Source organism: Macrobrachium nipponense, chromosome 12 (assembly GCF_015104395.2).
Source record: "Macrobrachium nipponense isolate FS-2020 chromosome 12, ASM1510439v2, whole genome shotgun sequence".
In the NCBI taxonomy this organism is placed as follows: domain Eukaryota; kingdom Metazoa; phylum Arthropoda; class Malacostraca; order Decapoda; family Palaemonidae; genus Macrobrachium; species Macrobrachium nipponense.
The window spans coordinates 91,286,600-91,301,977 of record NC_087205.1 but is presented as its reverse complement, the minus strand read 5'-3'; the positions used below and the strand labels follow the sequence as shown (position 1 = coordinate 91,301,977).

General features: G+C 40.5%; 1 protein-coding gene across 1 annotated transcript; it reads left to right on the top strand.

Annotated features, from left to right (window-relative positions):
• Nucleotides 1-1,056: 1,056 nt before the first annotated feature.
• On the top strand, nucleotides 1,057-13,346 carry LOC135224648 (DNA repair protein XRCC1-like; the record flags this gene model as incomplete). The annotated part of the gene is given in 9 exon segments (XM_064263864.1): nucleotides 1,057-1,248; nucleotides 1,659-1,760; nucleotides 1,762-1,872; nucleotides 9,176-9,311; nucleotides 9,830-9,958; nucleotides 11,112-11,586; nucleotides 12,121-12,234; nucleotides 12,401-12,519; nucleotides 12,704-13,346. Coding segments are annotated over 9 exon segments (1,464 nt in total), but the record flags the coding sequence as incomplete, so codon positions are not given.
• Nucleotides 13,347-15,378: the final 2,032 nt, after the last annotated feature.

Sequence of the window (15,378 nt, the reverse complement as noted above, 5' to 3'; positions counted from 1 at the left end):
AAAGAGAGAGCATAAGCATAATTCACGTAAGAAGAAAAAAATAAAGATATTTTTACTTCTTGTTATAATGGGTAGATTATAATCTTCACTTTGTAATTATTTTACCTTAGGAAGCCTAAGACCAGTTGGAGAGATTGCATTAGAGATTATATGAGGGAGAAGGGAGTATGGGAGGAAATGACACAGGACAGAGGTAGATGGAAGAGACTCATTAAAAACGGCGACCCCAAATAGGGATAAAGCTGGGAAGAAGAAGATTCATTTGTGTACTGTATTTGATCATTGTGAATTTTAGGTGGTTCTGTTCTTGAGGTGCATCATAACCTGAAAATTGTCGTAAGCCAGAATGACATTGGAAAAATATATTAAAAATGCAAAAAAAGTTATGATAGCCTTACTTTTAATCCTTTGGGTGTACTGCATGTTGTTTCTTGATGTTTTACCTGCAATCTGGAGTTTATTTTTATACAAAAACTGGTGGTTCTGGAATGTAAAAATACACCATTAGTATGGCATATACTACACAAAGTCCTGTATGCAATGAAGTACATAGAGTATCAAGAGTAAAATATTATTATGTATGTGTAGTACATTTTGTCATACAGTACAATAAATGTCAAATACAGTTGTTACTGTAATTTATATCAAAGGATGTACTAGTACAAAAGATAAAAACAGTGAATTCCTAACTTTTAATTTGAATTTGTCATACTATGTAACTGGACAATGTTTGTGTGGCCACATCATTAAGGGATTCTGGAATGTAAAATTTACCATTAATATGTAGTCCTGTATGTAATAAAGATATACAGTAGTAGTACTATAACAATATTTTTTATTAAATATAAAATGTATAAAATTTAACCAACTTTCCTTACCAACTTTTAGTGATTCTCAAAGCTGTTAGCTAGGTTGTGGAAGATGATGTGCATGTGTGTAGGGACCCTGCAGTGATAAGGATAAAATGATGCAGGGTGTATGTACAATAATAGAAGTTCTGTATCAGTTGAGGTAGTTTTTTCAGACCAATACTTTACTATTTCCTTTTATTCACAGAATCATCCTGCCACCAATATGTTGAGCGCTGAGACTTTTCGAAAATGGAGATGCGCACAAGATTCGTGTGGAAAGCAGGCAACAGTTACTTTAAAATTAGAACGATTAAGTTCCATCCATTCTGTTGATATTGGCAATAATGGATCTGCATTTGTTGAAGTTCTTGTTGCACGGGAAGGTGTAGATTATCAGGTAACTATCCATTGGTTTAACATAATCGACCAATATCCCTGTATACACATTATGTTGGGGGCTTTTCTAAATATGTAGTAGTTATTTTGGGAATTCAAGAGATGAAGTGATACTTGACAAGTTTAGACTGATTATAGATATCCCCCCCTCCCCTTTTTATTTCATTTTATTTATTTTTTTTATTCCAGTGAAAAAATCATTATAAAGTTTTTCTTGTTTTTTATATAAAGTTTTGGCATTTATTTGTCAAGTCTCATCAATTTTTCATTGGCCATGACGAAATAAAAATAAAGTTGAATTCACAGTGTAATTATGTTTTATATCAAAGATTGTGTGTAATGTTGCTATGTATGTGTAATGTTGATATGAAATAAACATGCGATTAAGAACTCATTAAAGTTTCTTCTCAGGTCCTGCTGGTTGCATCATCATTCATGACACCAGGAGAATCTAGAAATAGCTCAGATACAAATCGTGTGCGTATGTTCGGTCCAGATAAGCTGAATAAAACAAAAACATTCGACCGAGCAGAAATGGGATCGTGTTAAGGTCATATGTACCCAGCCCTTTAATAAGACACTGCAGTTTGGATTATCATTTATAACTGTAACAGCCTCTTCTGAGGTGAGTGATTGCTTTTGATTTTTCTTTTATTTTCTTTACAATATTTCCAGTGAAGTTTGGTGTAATCTCTTCTGTCAGTTAGATGAAAACTGTTGAGTCTGTGGGACTTATGTGATCACAGAGGTAGGTGCTTGACTCCAATATTTGCCTGTATTTAAAATGTTACACTTTTGCTATTCATAATCTTGCTTTTCATACATTCAACTTACCTGTCAGATATATACATAGCTATCGACTCCGTCGTCCCCGACAGAAATTCAAATTTCGCGGCACTCGCTACAGGTAGGTCAGGTGATCTACCGCCCTGCTCTGGGTGGCAGGACTAGGAACCATTCCCGTTTTCTAATCAGATTCTCTCTGTCGCCGGTGGTATCAACATTGTTTGTTACTTCCTACCTTGACTGGGAATTTCCTTTTTTCACAATGCATTTTGATCATCTTTCGACTGATTTTTTTTTGGTTGACATACTTGGATCGTTGTTTGGCATTCACTATCGTGGGACTGTTTTTTGGACTTGGTCTTTGGATTTTCGTGAATATGTCTGTTTCTAGTGTTAGTTTCAGAGTGTGTGTGAATGAAGGCTGTAAGGTGAGGATTCCGAAAGCTTCAGTAGTTCCTCACACTGCATGCAATGGTTGTAGAATGGTTGAATGCTCATTTGAGAATACGTGTAATGAGTGTGAGAAACTGAGTGCGCAAGAATGGAAGAATCTAACTTCTTACTTGAAGAAGTTACAGAAAGATAGAGAGAGGAAGGCGGCTTACAAAAGCCAAAAAATTTCTAGATCTCGTGAACTTTTATCTAGTTCAGTAGCTTCTTCTTCTGATAATTATGCCCATTCTATTTCAGCCCGTTCACAAGTTGTTAACCCCTCTGATTCTGCCTCAGAAATGGCGGAACTCAGAGCTTCCCTTCAGAAAATGCAGGAAAAAATGGCAGCATTGGAAGGTAAGAGAAGTGAATGTGGTTTCTCAAGTGATTTTAGTGTCCCCAGTGTAGACCTCTTCCAAGCTCCCTGGCTCAGAGGAGAAGGAAAGTCAAAAGCCGTACGGGGGTCGTGGAGAATCCCCAACGATCAGGCGTCCCTTCGGCAGAATCTATTACATCTCAGACTGCCAGGGACAGCTATAGGAAAAGCGTCCTACGAGAGTGCTTTTCGTCATCTAGTTCGCCTTCTCCGAGAAGAGGATGGAAGGAGTCTAAGCTTTCACGTCCGCTGAAACGGAATTGGAAAGAACCTGAGCTCAATTCTAGCCCCGAGCGCTTCTCTGAAGAAGATGCGCCTTCGGTAATAAAGTAGGCTAGGAAGCAGTTGGATCCTTGGACTGTAAGAGATCCTCAAGCGCCTTCCAGATCTCCCTCTCCTGATTCGAATGAGCCTTCGACCAAGAGAATTTTGATGAATGTACAGGAGCAATTAGCGTCTTTGGTAGGAGTACTTTCTAAAGAGCCTACTCGTAAGAAGGATGATAGGCTTCTGATTAAGAGATCCAAATACCGATCTCCTGTCAGGCGCAACGAACCTTCCAGGGGAGGTGTCGCACAGGCGACCATCTCTGGGGGAAGCGGTGCGTTAGGCAGGAGAGAAGTGGAAAAGGAAGTAACTCCTGCCAAGCGTCTGGCGCCAACCAGGAGCCAGGCGCCAAGTAGGCGCAAAGAGCCTGAGTTTCCTGTAGACCGTTCAAGAACTGGAACTTCATCCAAGCAACAAGATCCAAATGGAGAAGAGGGATCTCCTGATAGGAGTAAAGCGCCTGATAGGCGCAATATACTTGTCAAACGGAATGTGCCTCCATGTGTATACTCCTACCAAAACTTCAGGAGTATTCGGAAAGAGATGCGCCTGCCAGGCGACAGGAGTACTCTGATCTCGATAACTACCTTCCCATGGCGCCTAGGAGTATTCTGAACTGATACTCCTCCCAGGCGCCAGGAGTATTCTGAACCTTAATACTCCTCCCGGCGCAGGAGTATTCTAACTAATACTCCTTCCAGGCGCCAGGAGTATTCGGAACTTAATACTCCTACCAGGCGCCAGGAGTATTAGGAGCGCGATGCGCCTGCCAGACGCCAGGAGTATTCGGAACTTAATACTCCTACCAGGCGCCAGGCGTATTCGGAGCGCGATGCGCCTGCCAGACGCCAGGAGTATTCGAAGCGTGTTGCTCCTGCCAGGCGCCAGGAGTATTCCAAACACGATACTCCTACCAGGCTCCAGGAGTGTTCTCAGCGAGATACTCCTGCTAAACGCCAGGCGCATTCTCCTTATGAAGAGCTTGATATCCGACAGGAGTCTACAAGGAGTAAAACGGTTATGCATGACTCTCCTAATGATAGCGTTAGAGAGCGAGTTACTCTTAGTCCCTCTCCTAATAGAAGTGCTTCTTCTTCGGAAAGGAAGAGATCAAAGGAGGAGACAGATGAGAGAGGAAGAGCCTTCTCCTTCCGAGCCTATTTTAGAAGACGTCTCGGAGGACGAAATCACTAACAAGGAAGGACTTTCCAATTATAAACAAAGTTCTTTCTTCTCTCTCTTAAAAGAATATGGAGATGCCTTGACTCCAGCCGCTCCTCCTCTCCGCGCGCTCTTTTTTTTTTCTAGCACGAAAGCGCACAAATCTTCATTTCTTTTTTTTTCCTGAAAATGAAGCCGGCCATATCTATGAAAAGGGCCCTACAATCTCTGACTCCTGGATCAAGACAAAGAAGGAGTTAGGAAGGACAGTCTTTTGAATGCCTCCCGCTAAACTATCGGGTAGGAGAGGCATATGGTACGAAACGGGAGAGAATATGGGATTGTTTCTGCCCGTTTCGGCTGAGTCAGACTTCTCGAGTCTCGTAGACTCCTCGAGGAGACACGCCTTAAATTCAGCTAAGGCAACATGGGGTCTTTCGGAAATGGACCATCTCCTCAAGGGACTTTTCCACACTTTAGAAGTATTTAACTTCCTGGATTGGTCCCTTGGGGTTATTGCTAAGAAGTCCCATGAAAAGGAACAACTAAAACCCCGAAACCTTACATAGCATCCTTGCATGCATTGATAAGGCGGTTCAAGATGGATCGGCGTAAGTATGCTCCCTCTTTGGTGCGGGAATACTAAAGAAGAGGGCGGTTCATAGTGCTTTTCTCACGAAGGCCGTCTCTCCTTCGCAGAGATCCGCTTTATTGTTTGCGCCTCTCTCAGAACATTTATTTCCTTCTCAGTTGGTGAGAGACATTGCTCATTCACTAACTGAGAAGGCCACTCAAGATCTTCTAAGACAATCCTCAAGGAAGAATAGACCTGTGGCCAGTGAGGAAAAGAAAGCTACTAGGCCAGCTCAGCAACAGCAGCCCTTTCGAGGAGGCCCTCAGGCTAGATCCATCGCCAGAAGGAAGACAACGGAGAGAAGGGGAAGATCTTCCTTCCGTCCCTTTAAGAAGGGAAAATGAGAAATCTTTCCTCCAGACACCTGTAGGAGCCAGGTTACAGTTCTTTGCGGGAGCATGGGAAGACATAGGATCCGATCCTTGGTCGATGTCAATAATCAGAAAGGGTTATTATATCCCATTCAAGGACAGGCCCCCCTTGACAACATCACCGAGGGAACTGTCCGCCAGATACAGGGACCCTGTTCTGATGGATACTCTTCGTCAGATGGTGGAACAGATGTGGGACAAAAGAGCAATAGAACTGGTACTGGATCACAGCTCCCCGGGGTTTTACAATCGCTTGTTTCTTGTAGTGAAAGCCTCGGGGGGATGGAGACCAGTACTGGATGTAAGCTCGCTGAACAAATTCGTAGAACAACAGAAGTTCAGCATGGAAACGTCTGCCTCAGTACTTGCAGCTCTCCGTCAAGGAGATTGGATGGCGTCCCTAGATCTTCAAGACGCATATTTCCACGTCCCCATTCACCATTCGTCGAGGAAATTCCTTCGTTTCATGTTCGAGGGAAGGATCTATCAGTTCAGGGCCCTGTGTTTCAGCCTATCTACGGCTCCCCAAGTCTTTACAGATTTGATGAAAAATGTGTCAAAACATCTACACATGAAAGGGATAAACGTCTCCCTATACCTGGACGACTGGCTCATCAGGGCCAGGTCTCGAAAGCAGTGTTTGGAGGATCTGTCAACAATCCTGGAATTGACGAAGAGATTAGGATTAATCGTGAACCTCGAGAAATCTCAGATGGTCCCCAGCCAGAACGTAGTCTATCTGGGGATTCAGATGGATTCTCGGGGTTTTCGAGTATTTCCGTCTCAAGAGAGAATAAGGAAAAGGCTGTGCCAGAAAAAAACATTTATTGAGCTTCTTAGAGAAAGAGAGTACTTCAGCGAGAGAATGGTTGAGCCTTCTGGGGACCCTTTCCTCGCTCAAACAGTTCTTTCCTCTAGGAAGACTACATCTCCGTCCGCTTCAGTTCTTCCTGAGAAGCAGTTGGAGTTGGAAGACAGGACAGCTCTCGAACACGTTTCCAATCTCATCGGAAATAAAAGATCAATTAAGGTGGTGGTTGACCCCCTTAGAAGAAAACAAAGGAGTATCTATGGAAGTACAGAACCCAAACCTGACATTGTTCTCAGACGCGTCGGAGACAGGTTGGGGTGCGACCTTAGGGTCCAAAGAAGTGTCAGGCACCTGGTCGGAAGAGCAGGTGTCATGGCACATAAATTGCAAGGAGCTATTTACAATTCACCTCGCGCTAAAGAGCTTCGAGCACATAGTCAGAGGCAAAGTAATACAGATAAACTCCGACAATACAACCGCTCTGGCTTATGTCAAAAAACAAGGAGGAACTCACTCTCTCGCCCTATACGAACTAGCAAGAGATTGCTGATTTGGGCGAATCAAAGGAACATGGTTCTCCTAACAAGATTCGTCCAAGGGGAGAGGAACGTGAGAGCGGACAGACTGAGCAGGAGGTTCCAGGTCCTTCCTACAGAATGGACCCTCCACTCGGAAGTCGGTTCAGAGGCCTTTTGGGTATCCTTTTGTGGGGGAAAAACCTCAGGTAGATCTATTCGCCACGTTTCTCTCCAAAAGGATAGATACATTTTGCGCCCTAGTGGAAGATCCCAGGGCTTATGCAATAGACGCCCTTCTCCTGGACTGGTCAGGGCTAGATGTGTACGCTTTTCCCCCATTCAAGATACTGGGGGAAGTAGTCAGAAAGTTTGTGGCCTCGAAGGGAACCAAGATGACTCTGATAGCCCCATATTGACCATCCCGAATTTGGTTCACAGAGGTGATGGAGTGGACAGTGGACTTCCCCAGATCTCTTCCAAACAGGATAGATCTGCTCAAACAACCCCACTTCGAGAGGTACCATCAAAATCTACCCGCTCTTGCTCTGACTGCCTTTCAACTATCGAAAGACTTGTCAGAGCGAGAGGGTTTTCTCGCAAAGTGGCAAGTGCAATTGCTAGAGCCCGCAGAACATCTACTAGGCGAGTGTACCAATCGAAGTAGGAAATTTTCAGAAACTGGTGCAGGTCGAAGAAGCTGTCCTCTTCCAATACCTCTGTAGCCGAAATTGCGGATTTCCTTCTTTTCCTGAGGGAAAAGTCGCATCTCTCTGTACCAACTATTAAGGGGTACAGAAGTATGCTTTCAGCAGTCTTCAGAAACAGGGGATTAGATTTGACGAATGATAAAGATTTGCATGACCTCATTCGCTCCTTTGAAACATCGAAGTCAGTAGAACCTAAGGTTCCAAGCTGGAACTTGGATGTGGTCTTGAAATTTCTGTCCTCCGAGAGGTTCGAACCACCTCATACGACTTCATTCCGGGATATCACTAGAAAGTGTATATTTCTTTCCTGCTATCTCTTGCCACGGGCTAAAAGGTTCAGCGAGTAGCACGCCCTTGCAATCACGAGTGGTTTCAAAAAAGATTCTGCAATTTGTTCATTCCAGACTCTTTTTCTTGCCAAAAATGAAAACCCTTCGAATCCCTGGCCTAGGAGCTTCGAGGTAAAAGGACTTACTAGCCTAGTGGGCAGAGAAATAGAAAGATCACTTTGTCCAGTTAGAGCATTGAAATTCTATCTGGACAGAAAGAAGCAGTTGGGAGGTTCACAACATGGTCTATGGTGCTCGGTGAAGGACCCCAAGAGACCTATGTCTAAAAATGCTTTGGCCTTCTTTGTTAGAAGTGTCATTACTGAGGCTCATAAGAATGGCCTCAGAGGACTCTTTAATCTATTAAGAGTAAGGCTCATGAGGTAAGGGCTCGCGACGTCTATTGCATTCCAAAGAAATATGTCACTTAAAAATATTCTGGATGCAACCTTTTGGAGATGCAACTCAGTATTTGCATCTCATTACTTAAAAGATGTGCGAGTTACGTATGAGAAATTTTTTCTCTAGGTCCGTTTGTGTCAGCACAGACGGTTCTGGGTAAAGGAGAGAGCACCGATCCTTAAATATATGTAAATAACCCTCTTGTCGGATGTGTTTCTTGTATTTCCTGTGCATTGGGAGTGTCAGATGCCGCACTGGCGGCCTTCACTTCTCTTCTTATTAGGAGATCGAGTGACAACTGACTTTTAGAGGGGTACAAAATTTTTTTTTTGAATTTTGTATGTATGATTATTGAGTTTTTGGTTGTTTGCTAAGAATTTGGGGATGACTCTTGGCAATCTTAGAACTAACACGGGTTAGGATCGGGTGATCGGGATCGGTTGTGTGCTCCTTAAAGAAGGCGTGTTGTCATATAAGCGGATTAGCACCCATTGACAAATGCCAGTTAGGCTCTGCCGAGTAAGTGGATGAGACCCCATCGACAGACCCATAAGAACTCTTGGCCGCAGATCACTATCTCGCTAAGGCTCTTGAGGTGAAGCAGACTCCTGGGCAGTAGCCACGAAGTCTTCCACCTAATAAAGGTAGGAACCAAGGTCTATTAATACCTACAACATATGTTGTTTACCTGTCTAGTCAGTAAGTTAGCTGTCTCTTGCCCTCCACCAAAGGGTGTCAATCAGCTATGTTTATATCTGACAGGTAAGTTGAATGTATGAAAATGATATTGTTATGATACAATAAAGTTTCATACATACTTACCTGGCAGATATATACGATTGAAGACCCACCCAGCCTCCCCGCAGGAGACAGGTGGAAGAGAGAATCTGATTAGGAAACGGGAATGGTTCCTAGTCCTGCCACCCAGAGCAGGGCGGTAGATCACCTGACCTACCTGTAGCGAGTGCCGCGAAATTTGAATTTATGTCGGGGACGACGGAGTCGATAGCTATGTATATATCTGCCAGGTAAGTATGTATGAAACTTTATTGTATCATAACAATATCATTTTAGGGCTCGGGTGACTCCACCCCTAAAGTCACCAAACTTGGTAGTTTCACCCTGAAAGATGAGGAAGAGGAAGATCCAATATCAGTTGGGTCTATTTTTGCTCGAAGGAAGGAGAAAGAAACATCCTCCCCACTTACAGGTATGTTTATGAGTTCTCCATACCTGTGAAATTGGGCTTCTTGCTTATGTAACAGTGATAATATTATACTACATATTACATTCTAGTGTTTTCAAGAACCTCATTATTTCAAAGTTTTTTTTATAAGTAATAGTACATTAATCTTAACAACACTGATAGTTACAGACAACAGCAAAATTTAGTTAAGAGCAGATATTAGACTTTTCCTTAACCCTTAACATATATTGATTTACTGAGCCTGTCTTTGGCATACACATACTATAGTATATGGAGCACCATTTTTTCATGTTTTATGCATTTTTACAATTGTTTTTATGTAAACTGCATCTTTTTTCATATACCCCCTACATCTAATAATGGGAGAGAATCTAAAAGCATATGAATTGGACAAAGAGGAATTGTAAAATATATATATAAATTGTGTGTAATCAGTAAGAGTAAAAAACAAATGATAATGTCACCTTATGCAAATTTTAAGCACTGATAAGAATTCATTGCTGTGGCTCTTGAATCTCTAGGTGCAGCAGCCATTCGTGCAGCTTCTGCTTCAGCTGTGTCTTCAGCTTCAACTCCAGATTCAAAGAAAACTAAACCGTTTAATGCTCCAGATGTTGGATTCTATCAGTTGAAGAAAAATGCATCTCCAGGTTAGTTCCTTTCACCACAAACCCATCTTTTAAATATGGCATACACATAGTATGTGTGGTCTTCACATGTTCCAGACACTTGTCTTCTGTTTATCAGACAGAAGATTAGGGTTACAGGGATGTATTCAGTTACATCCAAAAAAAGTACGCAAAACTCCATAGGTTGTTAGCGCCATCAATGCACCCCACATGGTGCACTTAAGATTCTTTGCAGCATCCCTTCTGCCCCCAGCTGCAACCCCTTTCACTCCTTTTACTGTTCCTCTGTTAATGTTATCTTTCTTCCATCTTACTTTCCATCCTCTTAACAATTGTTTCATAGTGCAACTGTGAGGTTTTCATCCTGTTACAGCTATATAAACTTCTTTACTCTCCATTTCCCTTTCAGCACTGAATGCTCTTTTTGTGATAAAACTATTAAAAAAATTACTCAGGTATAAGTATTTTTATTTTTAGACAGTATTTTTGTTTTTGTGTTTTAACCATCAAATTAGGCAGTTTTCTAAGCATTTTAGAGAGGTTTTAAGTATTCATGTGGGTGTGTGGTACCCATCCCCCACGAATATGAGATGTCTATTGTACATAGGTAATGGAACAGAATACAAAATTGGTAATTATTGACATTGAAACTTCTCCCGAGAGGAAGTCAATTTCAGCACTAGTCAACACTGTCAATTTAAGGAGTTATGCAGTCACCCTTGTGAGCCAAGAATTTTAACCAGTTGGAATTGTTAACTTTTATAAGTGACTAAAGAGTTATTCATTATTGAGTGTGTGCTTATTGGTACAAGATGAATAAGAGGTTTGTATTATATCTCTGGGGTACACAAAATGTTTACAATTTATATTGTTGGCCATTGCAGGCCTATCCTGGTTATTATCTGTATTGCCTCATTGCTCTTACCAGCGATAAAAAAGCCTAATAGATAATCTATCATCATTAAAGGTTTTTCATCGGATATTCCCTTAAAAGTGTTGAGTTGTCTCCACTTGGTTGTGTACATTTACATCTTGAATATTTATCTTATGTAATTCTCATGTTTTGCCTTTCCCCAGTGAAATTCTGACTGTTCCCATGGGTATTGCATGGGAGTACTATTAAACTTGGTGTAAAATGTTGTGTAGCTTTCAGAAGCATTTTTATTCTTAACAGCACCAGAACGGCCAAAACCACTGCAGCCTTCCACGCAGTCATCATCTGATGCTCACGAAGAGAGAGGCAAAGAAAAAAGAAAAGAAAGAGACAGAGATTCTGACAAACATAGAGAACGTGATAAACGAAGCAAAGATACAGAAAGTAGAGTTGACAAGGAGAAGGAAAAACCAAAAAAAGAAGGAGGTAGTGATCGAAATTCATCCTCAGAAAGCAACAAGAGGAAGAATGACTCCAGAGACTTAAAGAGAACATCATCTCATGAAAATAAGCGGACAGCATCACCATCGTCATCATCAGCTTCTTCAGGCTCGTCATCCAAGAGAAAAACAGCTCCTTTTACCTCCTTGTTGAAAGGTGTCACCTTTGTTCTAAGTGGGTATCAGAATCCTCTGCGATCACAGATTCGAGATATGATGCTGGAAATGGGAGCAAGGTATAAACCTGACTGGGAGCCATCTTGCACTCATCTTATGTGAGTATGGGACTTCTTTGCTGTCTGAGAATGCATAATTTAGAGTTTTTCTTATTTAGTGAAGAGATATCTTACTCCTAAGTAGTTTAGGATGTGGTTTGATTCACAAAAGAAACAGTTGTAGGTAATTCTTGTTTTACAGTCTGTATATATGAATTATTTATTTCATTTATAAACAAGTATTTATTTCATGTACGGTATGTATTTAGTTTATACTATTGGCATTTTGTACAGTAATTGATTTTCTTTTCAACCACTTATGTTATCACAGCCATTATTTTTGAATTTCTGAATCATGTTTTAGTGAAGTTGTCTCATGAAATTCAAAGAACAGCTGTATATAATGTATATTGTTTGGTGATTTATAATTTTTTTCACACTTTACATCATGTCATTACATGCAAGTTGATGGTCCTTTGGTTCATTCCATATGAATGCTTGCATATTTTTAAAAAAATGGTAATCATTATTTGAGTATCTGTATTACTTAGGAAATAGTTAGAAATAAAGTTCAATTTTGTTCTCATTTTCCAGATGTGCCTTTGCTAACACTCCCAAATATCAGCAAGTGAAAGGCAAGGGTAAAATAGTCACAGCAAAGTGGATATCGGATTGCCATAAAAACAAGATTCGTTATCCTTGGAGAAGGTATTTCTAACCATGATTTTGTGGAGATATTTATTCATTTACAAGATCTTCCACAATGCAGCTCGTGTGTTAATGTAGAAGTCTTGATAGTATCATTTAGTGAATAATATCATAGCAGTACTTACAGTAGTATTTGCAGAGTTTTAACTCCTAAAATCTCCTTTAGGTATGCACTTCCCAAGCAAGATAATGCCAGAGAGAGTGAAGAAGAAATTTGGGCCGAGGAACTTCTCCCTAAGGAAGAGAAAGCAAAGACTTCTAAAACAGTAGACTCGGATGTTGAAGGTATTTGTGTTTCTGGGTCATTGGAAATATGATACTTTCATCATTGTTATCATAGATGCTTTTACAAAGGTCTTTCCAATTTCAAGGTAGCTGTAATGCAACTTGAGACTGGGCAGTTGTGATCTGCTAATTTTTTTATTGTGGCTTTCATGTATATCATGCTTATATTCAGTTTTCTTTACAGAATCTAAGTATGATAAAGAAAGTAATGAGGCCTACAGCGACAGTGAAGACACAGATGATGAAATTCAAAGGTTAGTTCAGACTTAAATATACCATACATATTTTTCTGTATTTTAGTGGGATCTCCTTGGAACTGCTGCATCACTCATGGAACATGAACTATATGAATTTACAAATCATGTAGCCATATTCAGAAGCATTGTAAAATTAAACTCAGTAGTTATCCAAAAGGAATAATGCAGTCCATTAATATTTATGCTTATCTATATGACTTTTCAGGAATTTTCAAACCAAATTTTTGTAAAACTAATTTAGATCCTTGACTTAAATGTAATAATGCAAATAAAGGAAAGGCTTATTTTTTTTGCAAGGGTCAAGTAATTGACAATGTGTATAAACTTTGTAGTTGATGCACTTCAGTCATTTGGTTACGTAACTCACTTGTTGTCAAGTATTTTATAAGAACAACATGCGCAATCACCAGTACGTATTACTGATTAACAATATTTCCTTTTTAAAAGTTTATTATTATTGAAATAGTTTGACAGGATTAATAGTTTGTTGGGTTTTATGTGCAGTTGGGGAATGTGTACCATACCCCCCCCATGCAAATATTTGGAACCCATATAAAAATGCTGAAAATGGCCTATTTTGGTAGGTGAAACAAAAAAAAAAAAAAAAACTCATAATTTTTTGTGCCGGATTTTTAAAATAATTTGTGATCCACAAAATGTTGTATTTTTATGATGAAATTGATTAAAAAACAGGAATTTCTGGATATTTCTCTAGAAAAAATACTGTGAATAGGTGGCATTTCCCACAAATAAAAAAAATGGGTAGATATGGTCCAGAGAGTTGGCGAATATGGGGGTGGGGGCCCCAACTGTAATCCCATTTTGAGAAGGGAGAGATTAGTACAGTATACAATTGTTTAGGGAAAACTGCTTTTACAGTATAGTGTGGTTCCATATGTAGATGAGATAACAACAAAGGGGATATTCAGATGAGTTGGACATGTCTCTCACACTGCACCAGGGAGCAGTCTGTGATAGTGTCATCTGAGCTTTTTTGGGTTGGCGATGGGTGGAGGTTCGTGAAAGCACAGAAAATACACGAGCGGCAAAATATTACATTACACTGCACTGTAGGTGGTGGATCATTGTTGAGATGTGGCCTTTAAAAAAGGAACACTAGGTTTAAATATTGTAATTTATTTTGTCTTCAAATTGTCCATACTCATTGAATCCAAAAATAATTGATGAACAACCCATGTGACCATGTTTTTGTATGCAGGGATTTTAGGTCAACACAGTTAATTGTTTTATTTGAATGTACATACTTCAAACCAACTTCATATGTCTTGTATTTTATGAAACATCAGTGAAGGAAATTTTGTTCAAACTTCAATCAGTCTCTTTTCGGTTTACCCAGTCATTAAATATTAAATAAAAACATACCCTTAATATAATTTATCTAGCCCTAAATCCCCCAAAAACCGCACCAAAATTTACCACATTGGCAACCCTGTTTACTCCCTATTCTGTCCGCCAGTTGGCAACACTGTCGTTGACAGATACGAAAACCTTCCCTCAAATCAGTTGTTAACGAGCGCCCGTGTTGTTTACATCACGGCCGCTCTTTATAAATTTCCTTAAACATTTTTGTGCCTTTAAAGCTTTCATTATTTGTTAAATGAGACTTTATATGAATTACCACTCACGCATTACATCACGAAATAGTGAATTAACTTTGATTTCTGTTGTGGTTCTTATCTCAAATTACGAACTTTTGCGCGACCCGGAACTACTGACCTGTCCAATTCTACAATGGATTACCAAGAAATTACGAATGCTTCCTTCTGCCAGAACATCAGAACTGCCCGGTTTGTGGGACAAGGATGAGTAGCAGGGAGTATGAACCCCATGACATTTGTAGCTCTTGTCGTGGACAGGTTTGTGACTTGACTTCTCGTTGTGACGTATGTAAGCCCTGGTCTAACGAGGATATGACTGCTTATATGAAACACCAAACAATCTTGCAGCGTAAAAGATCGGTTAAGGAGAAAAAGAAATCGATTGCTAGAACTGTATCTAACGGAATTCTTTGACTTGGGCGCTCATGATTCTGGCTCTTCGGTTTCGGTATCGTACGACTCCGATTCCGAATTAATTGATGCTTTGCCCCCTGTACAACCAGTAATTAGTGAAGTTATTTCTGATGTAGATTCGAAGATTTTGGCAATGGAAACTACCTGGAAACAGAATTTTAAGAAATTACAGCTTAGTCTAGATAGAGATATTTCTGCTAAGTTTAACAATCTGTCAGAGAATTTCAAGAAGCCTTTACTAGAATGTCTAACACACTTTTAGATTCATTTTCAGCTCCTCGTCAGGTACCTGTCGACAGCACCATGGTAACGGTGCGACAGATACCCCGGCTTGTGAACCCCGTCGTGGCAAAGGCCTAGGGGGGATCCGGTCCGGGCAGGTGCCTAACGAATCTTTACCCAACGTGTCCCCTGTTAGTCCGTAACAGTGCCAAAGGGCGCTTATTTAGGAGAGGGGGGAGGGATATTAGTGTCAGACCTAAGATAGCTAGTCGTCAGGATTTTACTTCAGAGGAAGTTTCTAAGTTAGGATCTGACGATGATGATGATGATGAGCGGATTCGTGTGAT